The 26,430-nt window shown below is 33.4% G+C and overlaps 4 protein-coding genes, 2 long non-coding RNA genes and 1 pseudogene across 6 annotated transcripts in view; 1 reads left to right on the forward strand and 6 right to left on the reverse strand.

The window, feature by feature from the left end:
- Positions 1-3,824, reverse strand: part of LOC124441572 (zinc finger protein 721-like) — a 30,942-nt gene extending 27,118 nt beyond the window's left edge. Inside the window, exon 1 of the mRNA XM_046992048.1 lies at positions 3,676-3,824. The gene's annotated coding sequence lies outside the window, so the exon portion shown is untranslated. The remainder of the gene's footprint in view (positions 1-3,675) is intronic.
- Positions 3,825-3,924: 100 nt separating this feature from the next.
- LOC124441501 (zinc finger protein 239-like) lies at positions 3,925-7,320 on the reverse strand. Its single transcript, XM_046991989.1, is given in 4 exon segments — positions 3,925-4,004; positions 6,477-6,547; positions 6,549-6,584; positions 6,586-7,320. Coding segments are annotated over 4 exon segments (816 nt in total). The 5' UTR covers positions 7,269-7,320; the 3' UTR covers positions 3,925-3,978.
- On the reverse strand, positions 7,291-8,278 carry LOC124441573 (PR domain zinc finger protein 14-like). Its single transcript, XM_046992049.1, has 4 exons — positions 8,241-8,278; positions 7,896-8,098; positions 7,509-7,770; positions 7,291-7,424 (listed from the first exon to the last, which is right to left on the reverse strand). Exons 2-4 carry the CDS (start codon positions 8,067-8,069, stop codon positions 7,291-7,293), a joined length of 570 nt encoding a protein of 189 aa, XP_046848005.1. The 5' UTR covers positions 8,070-8,098; positions 8,241-8,278.
- Positions 8,279-8,383: 105 nt separating this feature from the next.
- On the reverse strand, positions 8,384-8,568 carry LOC124441514. Its single transcript, XR_006946989.1, has 2 exons — positions 8,537-8,568; positions 8,384-8,445 (listed from the first exon to the last, which is right to left on the reverse strand). It is a non-coding gene; the product is annotated as an uncharacterized LOC124441514 (long non-coding RNA).
- Positions 8,569-10,564: 1,996 nt separating this feature from the next.
- LOC124441506 lies at positions 10,565-22,002 on the forward strand. Its single transcript, XR_006946980.1, has 4 exons — positions 10,565-10,898; positions 11,055-11,129; positions 20,975-21,129; positions 21,550-22,002. It is a non-coding gene; the product is annotated as an uncharacterized LOC124441506 (long non-coding RNA).
- On the reverse strand, positions 15,530-18,225 carry LOC124441496 (annotated as a pseudogene).
- A 2,626-nt stretch (positions 22,003-24,628) lies between the features above and the next one.
- Positions 24,629-25,377, reverse strand: LOC124441575 (PR domain zinc finger protein 14-like). Its single transcript, XM_046992050.1, has 3 exons — positions 25,254-25,377; positions 24,867-25,128; positions 24,629-24,777 (listed from the first exon to the last, which is right to left on the reverse strand). The coding sequence occupies exons 1-3, from the start codon at positions 25,353-25,355 to the stop codon at positions 24,629-24,631; spliced, it is 513 nt and encodes a 170-aa protein (XP_046848006.1). The 5' UTR covers positions 25,356-25,377.
- Positions 25,378-26,430: the final 1,053 nt, after the last annotated feature.

Raw genomic sequence — 26,430 nt, forward strand, 5'->3', positions numbered from 1 at the left:
AAAAGTAAAGTACTTACAAATGTTAAGATCATCATCAGGTACATCTTCGCTGTATAAATCTTTTGGATGACTTTCTTAATGATCGTCTTAAAGAAGTCTTTTCAGAGCTTTACAGTTATATTTGATGGATTTTCTTTTAATGATGGATTTAGTTTTTTGTCATTTACATCGTTGACCTTGGGTTTTGACGTTGACGAATTACCGATTGTTTTAGAAGAAACCTGTAAAAACGTTTGATTGAAATTCAACCGAAAAATGTGAAAATGTTTACTTATTGCTTATCCTTTCCTTTTATCCATTTTCTAAAACATACCTGTTTATTTGCAAATTTCTTCATGACTTCAGTTTTAATGTTGTTTTAAAACTATAAGAAAGCAATTTCATTTTAAAAACTATACTTCTTACAGTCAAAAGTGAAAATTACAAAAGAAATTCCCAGTGAACGACGTGTCATACGCTTGCACGAAATCTTTTAAAAAATTGTTGGAGATGTAATGTTTATCTCAAAAATAGTTTTTGTTCAAAATCGCAATGAACTTGTAACTTTGTTGATTTATACTACAGCAGACAGAAAAACATGACGATCATTTCATACGCTAAGACTAAACTGAAACACCACTACTTTTGAAGCTGTTCTATCGTGTAAAAGAGTTTGTCAGAAACCATCAAAAATGAAATCAAGATTAGGGCAGCCTCCACCATACATTTGTCCTCTATGTGTGAAAACACATTTATTTCAAGGTAACAGAGGCCGCGCAAGCTCGATAATTGAGGGGTGCAAATATTCATATATGCATGTCCTACTTTAGTAGTTTCTATGAAATCAATTGTGGGTATGGATTTAACAAAAGATTAAAACATACCAATATATAAATACTTTCTCCTTCAATTATCAATCTTGCGCGCCCCGCATAAATTGTCACACAATATGAGCTTTTATAGTTTTTAGTACAGTGTTTGTATTGGCGCCGCATGGGCGGTGAACATAAGGGAAGTAATAAGTGCCGCGGCGTTAAAACGAGCATTCAAAGAAAAAAGCTGTGCATAGATGATGTCATAAAACCTTTAAAACTTCTAATGTATCATGTTTCTACATATTTAATTCCTTATAAATGATGGAGAATATCTAAAGGTTGCAATTATATTTCATAATGTGATATGTAGTCAAATCACTCAAATACAGTTAAAGTACATCATGTAAAAAATTTAATGAAGATAACAACATTGAACTAATATAATTAAAAGTAAAGTTCCATCGTTCAAATTAAATACGTTTCATCATTGCTACCTACTTGAATCCAGAGACGAAGCAACTTGAAATTGTCGATAAAACTTTGTTTGATGTAGAAAGTTCCCAAATGTTTCAAGCTTTTAAACTTGAATTCAGACGTTTATTGCTCTTTAAAATCATACACACTCAGTGCCAAGTAAATATTCAACGTTTACCGTAGGTTTTGAATGTTTTGTATTACATTTCAAGTTTTGGCGGAAATATGGCGCATGCGTGGTAGGCTTTGTCTAGCAGCCGGAAATCCCGTACCATGATCCTTTTTACATTTAAATGTCGTCTTTACAACTCTTGCAATGTGTTTTCAACATTTATTGAGTTGAATGCTGCTAAAACGTCTTCAAGCGAAGACTGTGTCAATTAGTTAGTATGCAAGAAGAACAACACAAAGTATCTCTACTTTATCATATTCAGGTGAGGGTACTTGTTCTTGGTTTAATTTTAATGACAGAGAGGATAGAGTTGAGCATTGAGTTGAGGAAACTGTCAAATTGACAGATTCGTCAGATTTCTAAATGTACATGACTTTCCATTAAAGCTATGAATTACATATGAGCATTGATACATTAAACAATGTGTTTGAGTTAACAAATGCTTGCTAATAATTTGACCATTTGTTGTGTTGTCATTAAATTCAAATGGAGATTTCATTAGATTTCATACATAATTTCAAATTTTGACAGTGAACTTGTTTTTGGTTTCTTTGAAATATCATAAAAATTCATCTGCTTGACAGTAAAATTTGCATCTAGTTTTCATTGTGAAACATGCAGCTGACAAATTGCAGAAGAAACAAACGTTACAAAATGCATTCCTGAAGTGGCAAAAATTGAAAAGATTTCATGGAAAGAAAACTTTACTAAAGCACCTGTTAGGAGGGGTTATTTTATGACAGAGTCAGGAGGGTGAATGCTTTAACAAAAGCAATTTAGAGGAAGGATGGTTACTTCATAAGTTGAAGAAGGTAATACTCACCATTCATAAATGTGTTTGAAACATAAACATATATCATGATTATCAGCATTTATCTTATCAACAAAATGATGTGAATATTTTCATTTTAGTTATGAAATATGTCCTTTGTAATCATTGGTTCCCTGTTGTTTGTCTTTGTTCTCCAGTTCATGAATGACATGATCATTAAATGATTGGGGTTAACAGTTGCATCATAATTGGTTATTTCAAAAGTTAGCAAGGTATGAGTTAAAATGATGAATAAATTTGCATGTAGGTAATAGCATGGTTTCTTGTGCAATTTGGAAAGAAACTTGCAAGTGAGTTTTAACTATCAAATCAAAACAGCATGAGTCTGAAGGATGAGAAGAACTTAGAAGTCCATGTTTTGCAAACTATGCAATTACTTATTAATAATATGCTTAAAAATTTGCTCAATTTTGTTGATTGTTAGCTTCAGCACAACATAATTTTGAACCAAAAGTTATTGAAATCAATTGACTTATATTTTTCAATTTGTTAGATATTTTTTGTTTCATCATTGCCTACTTCCACACATGCACATAGCCAAAAACATGGTACTTTTGAAAGTGTTCATAATTTTGGCAATGTCATGCAAATGCTGAATTGTAGATTGGGTCACCAAAGACAAAGAAAAATCTACTTAAAATTTACAGTGAGTTATGCCAGGCACTGTTATTGCATTTTGTTACATTATTGTATATTTACAACTTGCAAATGTTTTATTTCATTGGTTTTTATGACTTTATCATTGTTTTGAGAAACCTTAAGGAGGTTTTAAAATATGACTAAATGATATTGACTCCTGGATGTATAAGCCAGAGATTGATCCAAGAGGAATTTGTATAGGGCATGCTTTGGTTTAGATTAGATTTTGAAAGCTACTTTGAGTGTGTTGCTATTAATAAGATGGGTATGACCCTCCTCCAACATCGATAGTAAATCCATCTCAACGTATGTTTAGATAATGAGAGACAAAGTTGGCTTGATTGCTAAAAAATGTGCCCAGCAAACCTTGTTTGTATCATATACAACCATCTTCTTATACAACTGTTTTTTCTCCATTGTAAAGAGATTTTGATGCTATGCTGTACCTATGTGAGTTGTCATTTTGATGCCTCCTGTGGACACATACTGGTTTGACTGAGTGTGTGGTCTTTCCTTGTTATGTATTTACTGTGGTCTTTGGTTATATATTACTGGCTGTTTGTGTTCTTGAAGAATGGGTATACCTGTATATTTGCTACATTATGACTAGTTTTTAAAACATTATCATGATTAAAACATTTGAAATTTATGTTGATTATTTTAAATTTATCGTTGATCGTTTGAAATTTATCGTTGATCGTTTGAAATTTAAAATTTATCGTTGATTTTGTTTGAAAAACAAAGAGGAATTTATGTTTCAGTACCTTGAGCTTTGATTGTACATAATGACTTGTTGGTATTGTCCATGGCTGGTATTCTTGGGTTCTGAGAAATGTTAAAGTGTTATCACTAGTGATGCACCAATATACATTTTTAGCGATATACCAATTAACAGATATTAAAATGCCGATATTGTGCCGATACCGATATTTTACGCCATTTTACGAAACTTAAGCATCATAAAGTATGCCAATTTGTGCTCACCATTGACTGTTCATTTCATAAAAAATATAAAATTCAAAGCGGTTATTTACACTGCAGCAATCTTTCACAACACAACCCAATTGTCAATGGAAATTGATATCATGTGGAACTAAAAAGTTTAAAGTAGTATTAATTTAACAAAAATTGTTCAGGCAATATATATTTAGTATTGTTAACAGTGCTGCCACTAGGGAAATCCTACAGTAGCGGGATTTAGTGGTTTGTAGGTGGTAGGAAACCTACAGGAAAACTGTAAATTGTAGTGGGATTGTAGAGAAAAAGAAAATCGTTTAAAAATGAGCCTCATTTTGCCCAAAATACTCTTTTCTTCCTGTGTTCTCACCATTTAGCAAGTGATTGTAACAGAATCTTTCTTCTGGCATAATCATATGATGTTAAACTGTCAACTCATGTCACTAATATTGAAATCAAATGAAACGTGTAAGCCAGAAAGACATAATTGCAGATGACGATTAAATATCGTGGCCTGAGATTTGCCAGGAGGAAAGTGCATTTTCATAATGAACATAATAGCCCAACATAAGACTTTTAAAAAAGCCATCACGGCAATAAATCAGAAATAAAGATAAAAGTTTTTAATAATTACGTTTCGTCTTTAACTTAAGAAACCTTAAATGATATAAATTATTACTTGAGGCTTTATATAAGCATATATTTACAGGGTAGTAACCAGGGATTTACCGGGCGGCAACAGTGGCGTGGTGGCAGGGGGGCAAGCCCCTCTACCCAGCTGTTGATTTCTGGAGGGGCGCAGAAATGAATATGAGTCACGAAGTTTTAAATTTTGGCTAGAAAAATGAATTGAAGCAGAACAGTTATTTCCACAGTTATAATATACAGTTAATGAAGTTAACTTTGGGGGAAAAGGAAGACTGATCAAAATGAAACCTTGTAAGGGGGTCGTTTTATTGTCTATTAAGGAATAAAGTAATTGAGGAGCATTCTTGATGTTTCTTATGTGGCCACAACACCTGACTTGTCAATTGTCACAATGACTGTAGACAACATACAGGGCCAAATTTAATGTCCTCTTAGGGGGCGCAACAAGGCCTGAAATTGTATAGTTTTTTGCCTATTTCAATGAATTTTATTTGCTTTCTCCCACAGACAGGAATCGTTACTGGCATTGCATCTTATTATTAATCCAAGCTTAATATATTTTTGTGGGTAGCCTGCTCACAAGCTATTCACAATGTTATACTAAAAAATGTCCAGATGTCCAGGTGCTAGGATGGCAATTCACGAATTGACACGACTACATGACGATGATGCGTTACGGAAAATATTCGAAAGTATAAAATTAAGGAAATTTGTAAAATTTTACTGGCATAGTTGAAATAAACATCTCAAAATATCATACAGGTATACTAAAGGTTAGTATTAATACTGAACATCAGCCTTCTACAATTTAAGACCTACCGTAGGATTAAAATAGAAAGATATTGTATAAAATTCTGTTATAAAGATTCTGTATTGAAGCGAAAAAAAAATTATTTTTTGCTAAAATTTTTGAGATTTCTTGAGGACGTCGCTACTGTTGTTATAATGGCAAGCCTACTTAGCAGGTCTATTGAGTCATTGACTGAAGCCTGTCTCTCAAACAGACGTCTGACTTGTTTCAGTCTTTAAGTCAGTCGTCCATAGAGCGCTAGCTAATAAACTAATAAGACAGACTTTTAGTTGGTGGTAATTGGAGACAAAATTATCATTTTTGTTGATAAATGATCTATAATATTTTGGTTATCATTGCAAAAAAATGACCGTCGGACTTCTCTAGCGATTTCTCATGTAGTTAATTAAATATTAGTCATTTACGCTGTTCGCGCACCTATTTTTAATTTTTTAGTAGTAGCGCAGTCATCGGTAGAGTGTAATCAAAATACAAAGGCTAACATAAAGTATCATGACTCAATACTGCGGCATGTACTGCAAATTTCATTAGTTCAAAGGTGAAGGGGGCGCGAAATTTGCTTTGGCCTCCGCAGTCAAAATTGCACCACCACGCTACTGGGCGGGAAGCGAATTCTTATTATAAATATTAAAGCCCAGCAAAGTGCTTTTAAAAGAGCCATTCAATACAAAAATAATGTATAAAAAAGAAATATTTATTCATTAGCGCAACGTTTCGTCTTGACTCTCAAGGTATCATCAGACAGGAGTAAATTACAAGTAGTGAGGGATTTATATAAAATAGTTATTTATATAATATTAAATTACATGGTGGGATGAAAAACGTGACCCCCAATAGCAAAGCCAGCACGTTTTTCACTGCTACAATGTAAATATTTTTGTGTTCAATCACCGGAAGACAATAAAATAAACCAATTTTGTAAAGACATCGAAACATTTGAATTGTGGGAGTAAAAGATCAGGCTAATTTCGTCACTGATTACCTCCATCATAATTTCTCTAAGGATATCATTTTTTCATGATGGCAGTCCTTCACAAGATTAGAAGGGCCAAGGCCTCCTTCTTGTCAGCCTTACTCTCAATCAATCCTTTGTAAATCCCTTGCCACAGTATTAATATCATAAATGTTACTTACGAGCATAGATCTTACCGTGTTGTTTCAAGTTACTCTTCTTATTAAACGTTTTACCAAAATGTTCACATTGATAAGGTTTTTCTTGTGTGTATCCTCATGTGTCTTTTAAAATTATTAGACCTTAAATCTTTTACCACAATGTTCACATTGATAAGGTTTCTCTCCAGTATGTATCATTACGTGACTTTTTAAGTTACAAAGCTGTGTAAATGTTTTACCACAGTGTTGACATTGATAAGGTTTCTCTCCTGTATGTATCCTAAGGTGTTTATTCAAATCACAATTCTGTGAAAATGTTTTACCACAATGTTCACATTGATAAGGTTTCTCTCCTGTATGTATCCTAAGGTGTTTATTCAAATCACAGTTCTGTGAAAATGTTTTACCACAATGTTCACATTTATAAGGTTTCTCTCCTGTATGTATACCATGACGTTTTAAGCTACAAAGCTGTGTAAAGGTTTTACCACAATGTTGACATTGATAAGGTTTCTCTCCTGTATGTATCCTAAGGTGTTCATTTAAATCATAATTCTGTAAAAACATTTTACCACAATGTTTACATTTATAAGGTTTCTCTCCTGTATGTATCATACCATGACGTTTTAGGTTACCAAGCACTGTAAATCTTTTACCACAATTTTCACATTGGTAAGGTTTGTCTCCAGTATGTATCCTAACATGTTCATTCAATTTAGAAAGGTGTCTAAATGTTTTACCACAATGTTTGCATTGACAAGGTTTCTCTCCTGTTTGAACCCTCACATGTCGTTTTAATCGTGGATTTTTTCCGCATTCATTTTTCATGTGAACGTTTAGATAGTCTTCACTACTGTACTTTCGACCACAACGTGGACATTCCCAGGGTTCGTAAAACAAGCATTGGACATCGTTTTAAATGTTTCTCTAAATAATCGGGATAAGTATACATCCTTCCACAGTGTCTACAGCTGTGACCTCCAACTAAAAGAAAAGTTAGAATTACATCACAGGATAAAGAACTAAATGATCATACTTAACTAAGGCACTTCCCATACGTAAACTAACCTTCAAACTGATGCTTGTCATTATCTTCCTCATCAAACAACGATATTCCCAACTGTTCAGCATACTCATCTCCATACCAAACAAGCAATTCTTTATCGGCTTCAATCTCTTTATAAACTCGGTAGTAAATTTCTCCATTATATTGATATGCAATTATATTTTGTTCTTCTTCAAATCTTGCACAATTCACAAATCTCATCCAATTACCTTGAGCAAGATCCTTACCATCAATACAATATACCACCTTTCCTCCTTGTACAATCTGTAGACACGGACAGATAAATAATTATGACAAAGCATGTATGTTTAATATCTGCATGGTGAAAGTAGAACGGGCAGAAAATATTTTAATAAAAAGAAATTATTCCTTTATTTAAATATGTTCACCTCCCACATGTACGCAGGATCTCTTCCATCCTCTGCGTCTTTAAGCGAAAGTACCTCTCCTCTGTATGGTCCAAAACGAGTGTTAATTTCAACTTTTTTCTTTGTAAAAACACCCCTGCCTGCGTTGGGGATTGTAGCGGTATTTATGTACAAATCTTTTGGAAGTGTCTTCATAGCATTTGATGTTCCCTTCCATTGATGTACTTCAAAGAAATGAAATTTGTTTGAAACGTTCTCCATCGTTAAAACAACTGCATTGTTCACAATTTTAAAGCAAATATCAAATCACAGTAATGAACTGATGTTTAACTATTCATGACTCTACACTAAAAGTAAAGTACTTACAAATGTTAAGATCATCATCAGGTACATCTTCCGCTGTATAAATCTTTTGGATGACTTTCTTAATGATCGTCTTAAAGAAGTCTTTTCAGAGCTTTACAGTTATATTTGATGGATTTTCTTTTAATGATGGATTTAGTTTTTTGTCATTTACATCGTTGACCTTGGGTTTTGACGTTGACGAATTACCGATTGTTTTAGAAGAAACCTGTAAAAACGTTTGATTGAAATTCAACCAAAAATGTGAAAATGTTTACTTATTGCTTATCCTTTCCTTTTATCCATTTTCTAAAACATACCTGTTTATTTGCAAATTTCTTCATGACTTCAGTTTTATGTTGTTTTAAAACTATAAGAAAGCAATTTCATTTTTAAAAAACTATACTTCTTACAGTCAAAAGTGAAAATTACAAAAGAAATTCCCAGGGAACGACGTTTCATACGCTTGCACGAAATCTTTTTAAAATAAATTGTTGGAGATGTAATGTTTATCTCAAAAATAGTTTTTGTTGAAAATCGCAATGAACTTGTAACTTTGTTGATTTATACTACAGCAGACAGAAAAACATGACGATCATTTCATACGCTAAGACTAAACTGAAACACCACTACTTTTGAAGCTGTTCTATCGTGTAAAAAGAGCTTTGTCAGAAACCATGAAAAATGAAATCAAGATTAGGGCAGCCTCCACCATAATTGTCCTCTATGTGTGAAAACACATTTATTTCAAGGTAACAGAGGCCGCGCAAGCTCGATAATTGAGGCGGTGCAAATATTCGTATATGCATGTTCTACTTTAGTAGTTTCTATGGAAATCAATTGTGGGTATGGATTTAACAAAAGATTAAAACATACCAATATATAAATACTTTCTCCTTTAATTATCAATCTTGCGCGCCCCCCGCATAAATTGTCACACAATATGAGCTTTTATAGTTTTTTTAGTACAGTGTTTGTATTGGCGCCGCATTCGGGCGGTGAACATAAGGGAAGTAATAAGTGCCGCGGCGTTAAAACGAGCATTCAAAGAAAAAAAGCTGTGCATAGATGATGTCATAAAAACCTTTAAAAACTTCTAATGTATCATGTTTCTACATATTTAATTCCTTATAAATGATGGAGAATATCTAAAGGTTACAATTATATTTCATAATGTGATATGTGGTCAAATCACTCAAATACAGTTAAAGTACATCATCTAAAAAAAATTTAATGAAGATAACCACATTGAACTAATATAATTAAAAAGTAAAGTTCCATCGTTCAAATTAAATACGTTTCATCATTGCTACCTACTTCACGATCTTAACAATCCAGAGACGAAGCAACTTGAAATTGTCGATAAAACTTTGTTTGATGTAGAAAGTTCCCAAATGTTTCAAGCTTTTAAACTTTAATTCAGACGTTTATTGCTCTTTAAAATCATACACACTCAGTGCCAAGTAAATATTCAACGTTTACCGTAGGTTTTGAATGTTTTGTATTACATTTCAAGTTTTGGCGGAAATATGGCGCATGCGTGGTAGGCTTTGTCTAGCAGCCGGAAATCCCCGTACCATGATCTTGCACTGTGTTTTTCAACATTTATTGAGTTAAATGCTGCTAAACGTCTTCCAAGCGAAGACTGTGTCATGATTAGTTAGTATGCAAGAACAACGACACAAAGTATCTCATACTTTGTCATATTCAGGTGAGGTGTACTTGTTCTTGGTTTAATTTTAATGACAGAGAGGATAGAGTTGAGCTTGAGTTGTGGAAACTGTCAAATTGACAGATTCGTCGGAAATTACTTGATTTCAATATAATTTCAAATTTTCACAGTGAACTTGTTGGTTTCTTTGAAATATAAAAATTCATCTGCTTGACAATAAAAATTTGCATCTAGTTTTCCTTGTGAAACATGCAGCTGACAAATTGCAGAAGAAACAAACGTTACAAAAATGCATTCCTGAAATGGCAAAAAATTGAAAAGATTTCATGGAAAGAAAATTGACAGATTCGTCGAGATTTCTTAATGTACATGACTTTGAGGAAACTGTCAAATTGACAGATTCCTCAAATTGACAGATTCGTCGAGATTTCTTAATGTACATGACTTTGAGTTGAGGAAACTGTCAAATTGACAGATTCGTCGAGATTTCTTAATGTACATGACTTTGAGTTGAGGAAACTGTCAAATTGACAGATTCGTCGAGATTTCTTAATGTACATGACTTTCCATTAATTAGTTAATAAATGCTTTCTAATAATTTGACCATTTGTTGTGTTGTCATTAAATTCAAATGGAGATTTCATTAGATTTCCATACAGACCATTAAGATGACGGCTGCAAACGGAACATACTTGATTTCATCATAATTTCAAATTTTGACAGTGAACTTGTTTTTGGTTTCTCTGAAATATCATAAAAATTCATCTGCTTGACAGTAAAAATTTGCATCTAGTTTTCATTGTGAAACATGCAGCTGACAAATTGCAGAAGAAACAAACGTTACAAAAATGCATCCCTGAAGTGGCAAAAAATTGAAAAGATTTCACGGAAAGAAAACTTTTACTAAAGCACCTGTTAGGAGAGGTGGATATTTTATGACAGAGTCAGGAGGGTGAAGCTTTAACAAAAGCAATTTAGAGGAAAGATGGTTACTTCATAAGTTGAAGAAGGTAATACTCACTATTCATAAATGTGTTTGAAACATAAACATATATCATGATTATCAGCATTTATCTTATAACAAAATGATGTGAATATTTTCATTTTAGTTATGAAATATGTCCTTTGTAATCATTGGTTCCCTTTTGTTTGTCTTTGTTTTCCAGTTCATGAATGACATGATCATTAAATGATTGGGGTTAACAGTTGCATCATAATTGGTTATTTCAAAAGTTAGCAAGGTATGAGTTAAAATGATGAATAAATTTGCATGTAGGTAATAGCATGGTTTCTTGTGCAATTTGGAAAGAAACTTGCGCAAGTGAGTTTTTAACTATCAAATCAAAAGAGCATGAGTCTGAAGGATGAGAAGAACTTAGAAGTCCATGTTTTGCAAACTATGCAATTACTTATTAATAATGTGTTTAAAAAATTTGCTCAATTTTGTTGATTGTTAGCTTCAGCACAACATAATTTTGAACCAAAAGTTATTGAAATCAATTGACTTATATTTTTCAATTTGTTAGATATTTGTTGTTTCATCATTGCCTACTTCCACACATGCACATAGCCAAAAACATGGTACTTTTAAAAGTGTTCATCATTTTGGCAATGTCATGCAAATGCTGAATTGTAGATTGGGTCACCAAAGACAAAGAAAAATCTACTTAAAATTTACAGTGAGTTATGCCAGGCACTGTTATTGCATTTTGTTACATTATTGTATATTTACAACTTGCAAATGTTTTATTTCATTGGTTTTTATGACTTTATCATTGTTTTGAGAAACCTTAAGGAGGTTTTAAAATATGACTAAATTATATTGACTCCTGGATGTATAAGCCAGAGATTGATCCAAGAGGAATTTGTATAGGGCATGCTTTGGTTTAGATTAGATTTTGAAAGCTACTTTGAGTGTGTTGCTATTAATAAGATGGGGATGACCCTCTTCCAACATTGATAGTAAATCCATCTCTACGTATGTTTAGATAGTGAGAGACAAAGTTGGCTTGATTGCTAAAAAAATGCACCCAGCAAACCTTGTTTGTATGATATACAACCATCTTCTTATTCAACTGTTTTTTTCTCCATTGTAAAGAGATTTTGATGCTATGCTGTACCTATGTGAGTTGTCATTTTGAATGCCTCTTGTGGACACATACTAACGTTTGACTGAGTGTGTGGTCTTTCCTTGTTATGTATTCGCTGTGGTCTTTGGTTATATATTACAGGCTGTTTGTGTTCTTGAAAAATGGTGGTATACCTGTATATTTCTTAGCTTATGACTAGTTTTACTTGATTAAAACATGATCATGATTATAACATTAGAAATTTATCGTTGATCATTTGAAATTTAAAACATTGATTTGTAAAACAAAGAGGGAATTTATATTTCAGTACCTTGAGCTTTGATTGTACAGAATGACTTGTTGGTATTGTCCATGGCTGGTATTCTTGGGTTCTGAGAAATGTTAAAGTGTTATCACTAGTGATGCACCAATATACATATTTAGCGATATACCAATTAGCAGATATTAAAATGCCGATATTGTGCCGATACCGATATTTTACGCCATTTTACAAAACTTAAGCATCATAAAGTATGCCAATTTGTACTCACTATTGACTGTTCATTTCATAAAAAAAATATAAAATTCAAAGCGGTTATTTACACTGCAGCCATATTTTACAACACAACCCAATTGTCAATGGAAATTGATGTCATGTGGAACCAGAGGCCGCGGAACTGGGGCATTGGGGCAAGTGTCTCCCCACTTTTACAACAGGGAAAATTTGTTCTTTTCTGGAATGAAAGTGCCCTTTTTCATGGTGTAGAAATGCCCTTGTTTTAGGTAAAATTGGACTGAAGAAGTTTTTCTTAGATACAAGTAGCCCCGAGAGTAGATCAAAGTCTGTCGGCATCATGCAAAATCAGCTATAGCTTAGTTTTTTATCTTGATTACCCAGATGGATCAAAAATCGCGTTTGTCGATTGGGGTTGTCTTCGCAGACGTCCGCCCAGTAACTTAACAAACAATGAGAAGTCGCAATTTATGATCCACATGAGACTATAAATTCTACGGCTACGCATTGCTCCCGTCGTATTGTCTTTCAGGCCATTGGTTCTACAAAACTGATGACAATTCATAATCATAATAATTGAAAATTTTGCGGTTTAAATCACTTCTAATCAAAATCATCATGCTTAGAGCTGCTAGGTGAAAACGAGAAAAGGAAAAAGAGCTTGTAGAAACAGCTAAAAGGATGCGAAAACTGACGAGTTTTTTAGTAGTGCTCCAGAAGAGAACGTTGTTGACCAAAACATCGACTCTAGGTCTAGTTTGACACTGCCGTCAGCTACAGAAACTCCATCAACGTATTTATCTCCTCATTCTCATTCCAAACCAAAATTCGGCGATTCTGACTTTACAACGTCTTTAGAGATACTAGTCGCGCCGCCGACCGAGCCAGTTCACACACCTTCTCAAAACCTAACGTATGCGTCTTTGCCAAGTTCCACGACTACCGCCCTATTGGTAGGACCTATGCAAATTGAGTCAACGGAATGTTTGCTAGGACTCGATTGTAAGCATTTGTGCTGTACAGGCCGACAGCCTTACCATCCTACACTAGAAGAAATAAAGCACACGTCTTACCTTGATTTACCTTGTTGCTCCGATGAGCGCATCCTCTGGAAAACTTTTTTTTCTTGCCAGTGGCTTGTCAAACACATCTCAGGAGCACAATGACGGCAGCACGCTACAATAATCTTATTGTTATGCATGTAAACAAGGCCAGAACTGACGAACTGGACTTACGTTTAATAGCTAAGGACTTTGTTCTGAAAAACGAACGTAGGGTTAGATTTTTTGGGAAATTTTATTGAGATCGCTTTACTTAATAAAATTGTTCATTTCGTCATCTTAGTTCAATTTGTTAGCACGCACGCCGAGCAGTAGAGAATACGCATAGCATTCTAAGAATGTTTACCAATATTTTGCAGACTTTGAAACTTAATCATGATTCATGAAACAAGGCATATATAAAATATACTAAAACAGTAAACTGCAAACTCACATGCCCTTTTCGGTCAGTGCCCCCCCACTTTTGAGATACTTCCGCGGCCCCTGTGTGGAACTAAAAAGTTTAAAGTAGTATTAATTTAACAAAAATTGTTAAGGTAGTATATATTTAGTATTGTTAACAGTGCTGCCACTGTAGGGAAATCCCTACAGTAGCGGGATTTAGTGGTTTGTAGATGGTAGGGAAACCTACGGGAAAACTGTAAATTGTAGGGGACTGTAGAGAGAAAAGAAAATCGTTTAAAAATGAGCCTAATTTTTGCCCAAAATACTCTTTTCTTCCTGTGTTCTCATCATTTAGCGCCCCTGCGCCTGGATCATCACGTTGTAGTCGTGCAGGGGCTTAAGTACTTCACTGAAGGACAACTAAGAATGATCCAAACCCGGTCTCCGAACTTCGATGTCGAACTCTCGGAACCACACCTCCAAACTCTGCCGGCTTGATGGGACATACATGGAGGTGTGACTACCATACGAAACTACTACTACCATTTAGCAAGTGATTGTAACAGAATCTTTCTTTTGGCATAATCATATGATGTTAAACTGTCAACTCATTTGACTAATATTGAAATTAAATCAAACGTGAAAGCTAGAACGACATAATTGCAGATGACGATTAAATATCGTGGCCAGAGATTTGCCAGGCGGAAAGCGCATTTTCATAATAAACATAATAGCCCAACATAAGACTTTTAAAAAAGCCATCACGGCAATAAATCAGAAATAAAGATAAAAGGTTTTTTAATGATTACGTTTCGTCTTTAACTTAAGAAATCTTGAGATTAAATGATATAAATTTTTACTTGAGGCTTTATATAAGCATATATTTACTGGGTAGTAACCAGGGATATACTGGGCGGGAAGCGAATTCTTATTATAAATATTAAAGCCCAGCAAACTGCTTTTAAAAGAGCCATTCAATACAAAAATAATGTATAAAAAAAATATTTATTCATTAGCGTAACGTTTCGTCTTGACTCACAAGGCATCATCAGACATTATTAAATTACAAGTAATGAGGGATTAATATAAAATAGTTATTTATATAATATTAAATTAAATGGTGGGATGAAAAACGTGACCCCCAATTGCAAAGCCAAAACGTTTTTCACTGCTACAATGTAAATATTTTTGTGTTCAATCACCGAAGACAATAAAATGAAATAATTTTGTAAAGACATCGAAAAATTTGAATTGTGGGAGTAAAAGATCGGGCTAAAATTCGTCACTGATTACCTCCATCATACTTGTTATACGGATATCATTTTTTCATGATGGCAGTCCTTCAGCAGATTAGAAAGGCCAAGGCCTCCTCATTGTCAGCCTTACTCAATAAATCGTTTGTAAATCCCTTGCCACAATATTGATATCATAAATGTTTCTTACGAGCATGGATCTTACCGTGTTGATTCAAGTTACTCTTCTTATTAAATGTTTTACCAAAATGTTCACATTGATGAGGTTTTTCTTGTGTGAATCCTCATGTGTCTTTTAAAATTATTAGACTCTTTAAATCTTTTACCACAATGTTCACATTCATAAGGTTTCTCCCCAGTATGTATCCTAAAGTGTTTCTTCAAGTCATTATTCCTTCTATTTTTTTTACCACAATGTTCACATTGATAAGGTTTCACTCCTGTATGTATGCTGATGTGTGTTTTCAAGTTACCCTTGTTATTAAATCTTTTACCTCAATGTTCACATTCATAAGGTTTCTCCCAGTATGTATCCTAATGTGTGCTTTCAAGTTACTCTTGTTATTAAATCTTTTACCACAATGTTCACATTGATAAGGTTTCTCCCAGTATGTATCCTAATGTGTGTTTTAAGTTACTCTTATTATTAAATCTATTACCACAATGTTCACATTGATAAGGTTTCTCCCCAGTATGTATCCTAATGTGTGTTTTTAAGTTACCCTTGTTATTAAATCTATTACCACAATGTTCACATTGATAAGGTTTCTCTCCAGTATGTATCCTCAGGTGTCGATTTAACTCACTATGCCCTGTAAATGTTTTACCACAGTGTTTACATTGATAAGGTCTCTCCCCAGTATGATGTATCATAATGTGTGTTTTCAAGTTACACTTGTTAGTAAAGCTTTTACCACAATGTTCACATTGATAAGGTTTCTCTCCCGTATGTATCCTTACGTGACTTTTTAAGTGACCAAGCACTGCAAATCTTTTACCACAATGTTTACATTGATAAGGTTTCTCTCCTGTATGTATCCTTAAGTGACGTTTAAAGCTACCATGCTCTGTAAATGTTTTACCACAATGTTGACATTGATAAGGTTTCTCTCCTGTATGTATCCTAAGGTGTTTATTCAAAGCACAATTCCGTGAAAATCTTTTACCACAATGTTCACATTTATAAGGTTTCTCTCCTGTATGTATCATAAGGTGTTTTTTCAACTCATAATTCTGTGAAAATGTTTTACCACAATGTTCACATTTATAAGGTTTCTCTCCTGTATGTATCCTACCATGACGCTTTAAGCTACCATGCAGTGTAAATGTTTTACCACAATGTTGACATTGATAAGGTTTCTCTCCTGTATGTATCCTAAGGTGTTTATTCAAAGCACAATTCCGTGAAAATCTTTTACCACAATGTTCACATTTATAAGGTTTCTCTCCTGTATGTATCATACCATGACGTTTTAAGTTACCAAGATGTCTAAATCTTTTACCACAATTTTCACATTGATAAGGTTTCTCTCCAGTATGTATCCTAAAATGTCTATTTAATCGAGAAAGCTGTGTAAATCTTTTACCACAATTTTCACATTGATAAGGTTTGTCTCCTGTATCCTAACATGTTCATTCAATTTAGAAAGCTGTCTAAATGTTTTACCACAATGTTTGCATTGATAAGGTTTCTCTCCTGTTTGAACCCTCACATGTCGTTTTAATCGTGGATTTTTTCCGCATTCATTTTTCATGTGAACATTTAGATAGTCTTCACTACTGTACTTTCGTCCACAACGTGGACATTCCCAAGGATTCGTAAAAACAAGCATTGGACATCGTTTTAAATGTTTCTCTAAATAATCTGGATAAGTATACATCCTTCCACAGTGTCTACAGCTGTGACCTCCAACTAAAAAGAAAAGTTAGAATTAGATCACAGGATAAAGAACTAAATGATCATACATAACTAAGGCACTTCGCATACGTAAGCTGACTAACCTTCAAACTGATGTTTGTCATTATCTTCCTCATCAAACAACGATATTCCCAACTGTTCAGCATACTCATCTCCATACCAAACAAGCAATTCTTTATCGGCTTCAATCTCTTTATAAACTCGGTAGTAAATTTCTCCATTATATTGATATGCAATTATATTTTGTTCTTCTTCAAATCTTGCGCAATTCACAAATCTCATCCAATTACCTTGAGCAAGATCCCTACCATCAATACAATATACAACCTTTCCTCCTTGTACAATCTGTAAACACGGACAGATAAATAATTTTGACAAAGCATGTATGTTTAATATCTGCATGGTGAAAGTAGAACAGGCAGAAAATATTTTAATAAAAAGAAATTATTCATTTATTTAAATATGTTCACCTCCCACATATACGCAGGATCTCTTCCATCCTCTGCGTCTTTAAGCGAAAGTACCTCTCCTCTGTATGGTCCAAAACGAGTGTTAATTTCAACTTTTTTCTTTGTAAAAACACCCCTGCCTGCGTTGGGGATTGTAGCGGTATTTATGTAAAGATCTTTTGGAAGTGTCTTCATAGCATTTGATGTTCCCTTCCATTGATGTACTTCAAAGAAATGAAATTTGTTCGAAAAAGTTCTCCATCGTTAAAACAACTGCATTGGTCACAATTTTAAAGCAAATATCAAATCACAGTAATGAACTGATGTTTAACTATTCATGACTCTACACTAAATGTAAAGTACTTACAAATGTTAAGATCATCATCAGGTACATCTTCGTCTGTATAAATCTTTTTGGATGACTTTCTTAATGATCGTCTTAAAGAAGTCTTTTTCAGAGCTTTACAGTTATGTTTGATGGATTTTCTTTTAATGATGGATTTAGTTTTTTTGTCATTGACATCGTTGACCTTGGGTTTTGATGTTGACGAATTACCGATTGTTTTAGAAGAAACCTGTAAAAACGTTTGATTGAAATTCAACCAAAAAATGTGAAAATGTTTACTTAGCGCTCATCCTTTCCTTTTATCCATTTTCTAAAACATACCTGTTTATTTGCAAATTTCTTCATGACTTCAGTTTTTATGTTGTTTCAAAAACTATAAGAAAGCAATTTCATTTTTAAAAAACTATACTTCTTACAGTCAAAAGTGAAAATTAAAAAAGAAATTCCCAGGGAACGACGTTTCATACGCTTGCACGAAATCTTTTTAAAATAAATTGTTGGAGATGTAATGTTTATCTCAAAAATAGTTTTTGTTCAAAATCGCAATGAACTTGTAACTTTGTTGATTTATACTACAGCAGATAGAAAAACATGACGATCATTTCATACGCTAAGACTAAACTGAAACACCACTACTTTTGAAGCTGTTCTATCGTGTAAAAGAGTTTTGTCACAAACCATCAAAAATGAAATCAAGATTAGGGCAGCCTCCACCATACATTTGTCCTCTATGTGTGAAAACACATTTATTTCAAGGTAACAGAGGCTGCGCAAGTTCGATAATTGAGGGGTGCAAATATTCATATATGCATGTCCTACCTTAGTAGCTTCTGTGGAAATCAATTGTGGGTATGGATTTTAAAAGATTAAAACATACCAATATATAAATACTTTCTCCTTCAATTATCAATCTTGCGCGCCCCCCGCATAAATTGTCACACAATATGAGCTTTTATAGGTTTTTTTAGTACAGTGTTTGTCTTGGCGCCGCTTATGGGGCGGTGAACATTAGGGAATTAATAAGTGCAGCGCTGTTAAAACGAGAATTCACAGAAAATAAGCTGTGCATAGATGATGTCATAGAAACTTTTAAAACTTCTAATGTATCATGTTTCTACATATTTAATTCCTTATAAATGATGGAGAATATCTAAAGGTTGCAATTATATTTCATAATGTGATATGTAGTCAAATCACTCAAATACAGTTAAAGTACATCATGTAAAAACATTTAATGAAGATAACAACATTGAACTAATATAATTAAAAAGTAAAGTTCCATCGTTCAAATTAAATACGTTTCATCATTGCTACCTACTTGAATCCAGAGACGAAGCAACTTGAAATTGTCGATAAAACTTTGTTTAATGTAGAAAGTTCCCAAATGTTTCAAGCTTTTAAACTTGAATTCAGACGTTTATTGCTCTTTAAAATCATACACACTCAGTGCCAAGTAAATATTCAACGTTTACCGTAGGTTTTGAATGTTTTGTATTACATTTCAAGTTTTGGCGGAAATATGGCGCATGCGTGGTAGGCTTTGTCTAGCAGCCGGAAATCCCCGTACCATGATCAGAGGTCTCTTTTACATTTAAATGTCGTCTTTACACACTCTTGCACTGTGTTTTTCAACATTTATTGAGTTGAATGCTGCTGAAACGTCTTCCAAGCAAAGACTGTGTCAAGATTAGTTAGTATGCAAGAAGAACAACACAAAGTATCTTATACTTTATCATATTCAGGTGAGGGGAGGTGTACTTGTTCTTGTTTTAATTTTAATGACAGAGAGAATAGAGTTGAGCATTGAGTTGAGGAACTGTCAAATTGACCGATTCATCGAGATTTCTAAATGTACATGACTTTCCATTAAAGCTATGAATTACATATGAGCATTGATACATTAAACAATGTGTATTGAGTTAACAAATGCTTGCTAATAATTTGACCATTTGTTGTGTTGTCATTAAATTCAAATCGAGATTTCATTAGATTTGCATAAAGACTAAAAAGATGACGGCTGCAAATGGAATTTACTTGATTTCAACATAATTTCAAATTTTGACTAAAGTACACAATGACAACAGTGAACTTGTTTTGGTTTCTTTGAAATATCATAAAAATTCATCTTCTTGACAATAAAAATTTGCATCTAGTTTTCATTGTGAAACATGCAGCTGACAATTTGCAGAAGAAACAAATGTTACAAAAATGCATTCCTGAAGTGGCAAAAAATTGAAAAGATTTCATGGAAAGAAAACATTTATTAAAGCACCTGGTAGGAGGGGTGGTTATTTTATGACAGAGTCAGGAGGTGGTGAATGCTTTAAAAAAAGCAATTTAGGGGAAGGATGGCTACTTCATAAGTTGAAGAAGGTAATACTCACCATTCATAAATGTGTTTTGAAACATAAACATATATCATGATTATCAGCATTTATCTTATCAACAAAATGATGTGAATATTTTCATTTTAGTTATGAAATATGTCCTTTGTAATCATTGGTTCCCTGTTGCTTGTCTTTGTTCTCAAGTTCATGAATGACATGATCATTAAATGATTGGGGTTAACAGTTGCATCATAATTGTTTATTTCAAAAGTTAGCAAGGTATGAGTTAAAATGATGAATAAATTTGCATGTAGGTAATAGCATGGTTTCTTGTGCAATTTGGAAAGAAACTTGGGCAAGTGAGTTTTTAACTATCAAATCAAAACAGCATGAGTCTGAAGGATGAGAAGAACTTAGAAGTCCATGTTTTGCAAACTATGCACTTACTTATTAATAAAATGCTTAAAAAATTTCCTCAATTTTGTTGATTGTTTGCTTTAGCACAACAACATTTTGAACCAAAAGTTATTGAAATTGATTGACTTATAATTTCTAATTAGCAGCAATTTTAAAAAACACTTGAGAAAAACGACAATTTTTTTGAGAGCAAACATGTTTCAACATTATCAGAATGCCATCTTCAGTGCAGAATGATTAGTGTTAAGTAATATGATACATAATGATAATGTCGAAACATGTTTGCTCTCAAAAAAATCGTCGTTTTTCTCAAGTTTTTTGATTGACTTATATTTTTCAATTTGATAGATATTTTTTTCGTTGCATCATTGCCTACTTCCACACATGCACATAGCCAAAAACATTGTACTTTTGAAAGTGTTCATAATTTTGGCAATGTCATGCAAATGCTGAATTGTAAATTGGGTCACCAAAGATAAAGAAAAATCTACTTAAAATTTACAGTGAGTTATGGCAGGCATTGTTATTGCATTTTGTAACATTATTGTATATTTACAACTTGCAAATGTTTTATTTCATTAGTTTTTATGACTTTATCATTGTTTTGAGAAACCTTAAGGAGCATTTTAAAAAATGTCTAAATGATATTGACTCCTGGATGTATAAGCCAGAGATTGATCCAAGAGGAATTTGTATAGGGCATGCTTTGGTTTAGATTAGATTTTGAAAGCTACTTTGAGTGTGTTACTATTGATAAGATGGGTATGACCCTCCTCGAACATCGATAGTAAATCCATCTCTACGTATGTTTAGATAATGAGAGACAAAGTTGGCTTGATTTCTAAAGAAATGTGCCCAGCAAACCTTGTTTGTATCATATACAACCATCTTCTTATACAACTGTTTTTTTCTCATTTGTATAGATATTTTGATGCTATGCTGTACCTATGTAAGTTGTCATTTCGAATGCTTCTGTGGACACATACTGGCGTTTGACTGAGGATGTGATCTTTCCATGTTATGTATTTACTGTGGTCATTGGTTTTATATTACTGACTGTTGGTGTTCTTGAAGAATGGGGGTATGCCTGTATAATTGCTACATTCTGACAAGTTTTACTTGATTAAAACATGATCATAATTATAAAATTTGAAATTTATCGTTGATCATTTGAAATTTATCGTTGATTATTTGAAATTTATCGTTGATCATTTGAAATTTATCGTTGATCTTTTGGACTTCATCGTTGATCATTTAAAATTTATCGTTGATCATTTGAAATTTATCGTTGATCTTTTAAAATTTATCGTTGATCATTTGAAATTTGAAGCATTGATTTGTAAAACAAAGAAAGAATTTATATTTCAGTACCTGTAGCTTTGATTGAACATAATGACTTGTTGGTATTGTCCATGGCTGGTATTCTTGGGTTCTGAGAAATGTTAAAGTGTTATCACTAGTGATGCACCAATATACATATTTAGCGATATACCAAATAGCAGATATTAAAATGCCGATATTGTGCCGATACCGATATTTTACGCCATTTTACAAAACTTAAGCATCATAAAGTATGCCAATTTGTGCTCATGTTCATTTCATAAAAAAAATATAAAATTCAAAGCGGTTATTTACACTGCAGCAATCTTTCACAACACAACCCAATTGTCAATGGAAATTGATATCATGTGGAACTAAAAAGTTTAAAGTAGTATTAATTTAACAAAAATTGTTAAGCTAATATATATTTAGTATTGTTAACAGTGCTGCCACTGGTAGGGGAAATCCCCTACAGTAGCGGGATTTAGTGGTTTGTAGGTGGTAGGGAAAACCTACGGGGAAAACTGTAAAATGTAGGGGGATTGTAGGGAGAAAAGAAAATCGTTTGAAAATGAGCCTAATTTTTGCCCAAAATACTCTTTCTTACATGTTTGTAAATGTAGATCGTCCAGGTTGGTATAGTCCTGAGAAGGACTGTTTTTGTTGTTGTTGACTGACGTTTCGACAACCTTAGCGGTAGTCATCTTCAGATTCAAATGAGGAGTAAACGTCAGGTTAGCCGTATTTGTTATCTGGTTCTTACGTCATTGTATTGTGTATACAGGAAATGTGTATTTTCATTGTGAATTAATGTGAAGTGAAATATTTTTATTTTAGTTGTGATGTGTGATTTAGGTGTGATGTTTTTAGTTGTAATGTGTGGGTGTCAATTGTATATTGTCATTGTGAATAATTAGTGTGAAGTGTAATGTTTTTAGTTGATCGTTTGTTTGTATTGTGAATAAGTTGTTTGTAAGGTGCTGGTAATTGCGGTGATCTGTTCAGGGGGGTTTGTTCCAAGTTGGTATACCAACTTTCTAATGTAAGCCTTTGTCTATAGTCAGTACTGTAAGTAATGCATTTTGCCGAGTCCCAGTCAATGTTGTGCTTTGTGATTCGGTGATGCTCGGCAATGTGATTAGTTTTGTCTTGTTTCTTAGTAGCTCGTTTGTGTTCAGTAAGTCTTATGTTTCAGTTCATGCCAGTTTCCCCAATATAAGAGGCGTGGCAGTCGGAGCAGTTTATTTTGTAAACTGCACCTTGTCGTTCGTTGGGTTGTTCTTTGTCCTTTATGTTCGTTAATAACGTTGTGATTGGTTTATGTGCGACATGTATGTTGTATAGTCGTATGATACGCGAGATATCATACACATTTCCTGTACACACAATACAATAACGTAAGAACCAGATAACAAATACGGCTATCCTGACGTTTACTCCTCATTTGACTCTGAAGATGACTACCGCTAAGGTTGTCGAAACGTCAGTCAACAAGAACGAAAACAGTCCAGTAACAGTTTAATTATTACCTTTTGTCTTTAACTTAAGAAATCTTGAGATTAAATGATATAAATTTTTACATGTGGCTTTATATAAGCATATATTTACAGGGTAGTAACCAGGGATATAGTGGGCGGGAAGTGAATTCTTATTATAAATATTAAAGCCCAGCAAAGTGCTTTAGAAAGAGCCATTCAATACAAAAATAATGTATAAAAAAGAAATATTTATTCATTAGCGTAACGTTTCGTCTTGAATCACAAGGCATCACCTTACATTATTAAATTACAAGTAATGAGGGATTTATATAAAATAGTTATTTATATAATATTAAATTACATGGTGAGATGAAAAACGTGACCCCCAATAGCAAAGCCAGCACGTTTTTCACTGCTACAATGTAAATATTTTTGTGTTCAATCGCCGGAAGACAATAAAATGAACCAATTTTGTAAAGACATCGAAATATTTGAATTGTGGGAGTAAAAGATCCGGCTAATTTCGTCACTGATTACCTCCATCATAATTTCTCTAAGGATTTCATTTTTTCATGATGGCAGTCCTTCAGAAGATTAGAAGGGCCAAGGCCTCCTCCTTGTCAGCCTTACTCTCAATCAATCCTTTGTAAATCCCTTGCCACAGTATTCACATCATGAATGTTTCTTACGAGCATGGATCTTACCGTGTTGATTCAAGTTACTCTTCTTATTAAATGTTTTACCAAAATGTTCACATTAAGGTTTCTCCGCAGTATGTTTCCTAAAGTGTTTCTTCAAGTCATAATTCCTACTAAATCTTTTACCACAATGTACACATTGATAAGGTCTCTCCCCAGTATGTATCCTAATGTGTGTTTTCAAGTTACCCTTGTTAATAAATCTTTTACCACAATGTTCACACTGATAAGGTTTCTCTCCAGTATGTATCGTAAGGTGTTGATTTAACTCACTGTATGTATCATACCATGACGTTTTAAGGTACCAAGCTGTGTAAATCTTTTACCACAATTTTCACATTGATAAGGTTTGTCTCCAGTATGTATCCTAACATGTTCATTCAATTTAGAAAGCTGTCTAAATGTTTTACCACAATGTTTGCATTGATAAGGTTTCTCTCCTGTTTGAACCCTCACATGTCGTTTTAATCGTGGATTTTTTCCGCATTCATTTTTCATGTGAACGTTTAGATAGTCTTCACTACTGTACTTTCGACCACAACGTGGACATTCCCAGGGTTCGTACAAACTAGCATTGGACATCGTTTTAAATGTTTCTCTAAATAATCGGGATAAGTATACATCCTTCCACAGTGTCTACAGCTGTGACCTCCAACTAAAAAGAAAAGTTAGAATTACATCACAGTATAAAGAACTAAATGATCATACATAACTAAGGCACTTCGCATACGTAAACTGACTAACCTTCAAACTGATGTTTGTCATTATCTTCCTCATCAAACAACGATATTCCCAACTGTTCAGCATACTCATCTCCATACCAAACAAGCAATTCTTTATCGGCTTCAATCTCTTTATAAACTCGGTAGTAAATTTCTCCATTATATTGATATGCAATTATATTTTTTTCTTCTTCAAATCTTGCACAATTGACAAATCTCATCCAATTACCTTGAGCAAGATCCTTACCTTCAATACAATATACAATCTTTCCTCCTTGTAGAATCTGTAAACACGGACAGATAAATAACTATGACAAAGCATGTATGTTTAATATCTGCATGGTGACAGTAGAACAGGCATAAAATATTTTAATAGAAAGAAATTATTCATTTATTTAAATATGTTCACCTCCCACATATACGAAGGATCCCTTCCATCCTCTGCGTCTTTAAGCGAAAGTACCTCTCCTCTGTATGGTCCAAAACGAGTGTTAATTTTAACTTTTTTCATTGTAAAAACACCCCTGCCTTTTTTTAGCGGTATATACTAGCGGTATTTATGCAAAAGATCTTTACATAAATACCGCTACAATCACCCGTTGGGGATTGTAGCGGTATTTATGTAAAGATCTTTTGGAAGTGTCTTCATAGCATTTGATGTTCCCTTCCATTGATGTACTTCAAAGAAATGAAATTTGTTCGAAAAACGTTCTCCATCGTTAAAACAACTGCATTGTTCACAATTTTAAAGCAATTATCAAATCACAGTAATGAACTGATGTTTAACTATTCATGACTCTACACTAAAAGTAAAGTACTTACAAATGTTAAGATCTTCATCAGGTACATCTTCCCCTGTATAAATCTTTATGGATGACTTTCTTAATGATCGTCTTAAAGAAGTCTTTTTCAGAGCTTTAAACTTAATCCATCATTAAAGACAATCCATCAAATATATTTGATGGATTGTCTTTAATGATGGATTTAGTTTTTCATTTACATCGTTGATCTTGGGTTTTGACGTTGACGAATTACCGATTGTTTTAGAAGAAACCTGTAAAAATATTTGATTGAAATTCAGCCAAAAAATGTGAAATTGTTTACTTAGCGCTCATCCTTTCCTTTTATCCATTTTCTAAAACATACCTGTTTATTTGCAAATTTCTTCATGACTTCAGTTTTTAATGCTTTTTTAAAAACTAGTCAAGAAAAGAATGTCAGTTTTAAAAAACTATACTTCTTACAGTAAAGACTGAAAATTAAAAAGAAATCTCCAGTTATACGCTTGCGCAAAATCTTTTTAAGGAAAATTGTTGGAGATATAACATTTATCTAAAAAATAGTTTTTGCTCAAATCACAATGAATTTTTACTTTTGACGATTTAAACTATAGCAGACAACTGCTGAGACAGAACAACGAACTCAGTTATACTATGATATCAAGTGTCCAAACAGCCCTTGCGTATATAAGAGATTTGTCAGAGACCATCAAGAAAGAAATCAAGGTGAGGCTAGCCTCCAACTTACAACAAGGCGCTATACGTGAAAACAATTTGACAAAGGACTCATAAAAAGTACTCCAGCAG

The sequence above is a fragment of the Xenia sp. Carnegie-2017 genome, unplaced genomic scaffold, assembly GCF_021976095.1.
Source record: "Xenia sp. Carnegie-2017 unplaced genomic scaffold, XeniaSp_v1 HiC_scaffold_20, whole genome shotgun sequence".
Classification (NCBI taxonomy): domain Eukaryota; kingdom Metazoa; phylum Cnidaria; class Anthozoa; order Malacalcyonacea; family Xeniidae; genus Xenia; species Xenia sp. Carnegie-2017.

Excerpts from the sequence above, each read along its gene's own strand:
- LOC124441573 (XM_046992049.1), bottom strand. The coding sequence starts at position 8,069 with ATGAAGACACTTCCAAAAGATTTGTACATAAATACCGCTACAATCCCC. Across the intron at positions 7,771-7,895 it reads ATCCTGCGTACATGTGGGAG|ATTGTACAAGGAGGAAAGGT; the intron begins GTGAACATATTT and ends CCGTGTCTACAG. Across the intron at positions 7,425-7,508 it reads TGACAAGCATCAGTTTGAAG|TTGGAGGTCACAGCTGTAGA; the intron begins GTTAGTTTACGT and ends CTTTTCTTTTAG.
- LOC124441575 (XM_046992050.1), bottom strand. The coding sequence starts at position 25,355 with ATGAAAAAAGTTAAAATTAACACTCGTTTTGGACCATACAGAGGAGAG. Across the intron at positions 25,129-25,253 it reads ATCCTTCGTATATGTGGGAG|ATTCTACAAGGAGGAAAGAT; the intron begins GTGAACATATTT and ends CCGTGTTTACAG. Across the intron at positions 24,778-24,866 it reads TGACAAACATCAGTTTGAAG|TTGGAGGTCACAGCTGTAGA; the intron begins GTTAGTCAGTTT and ends TTTTCTTTTTAG.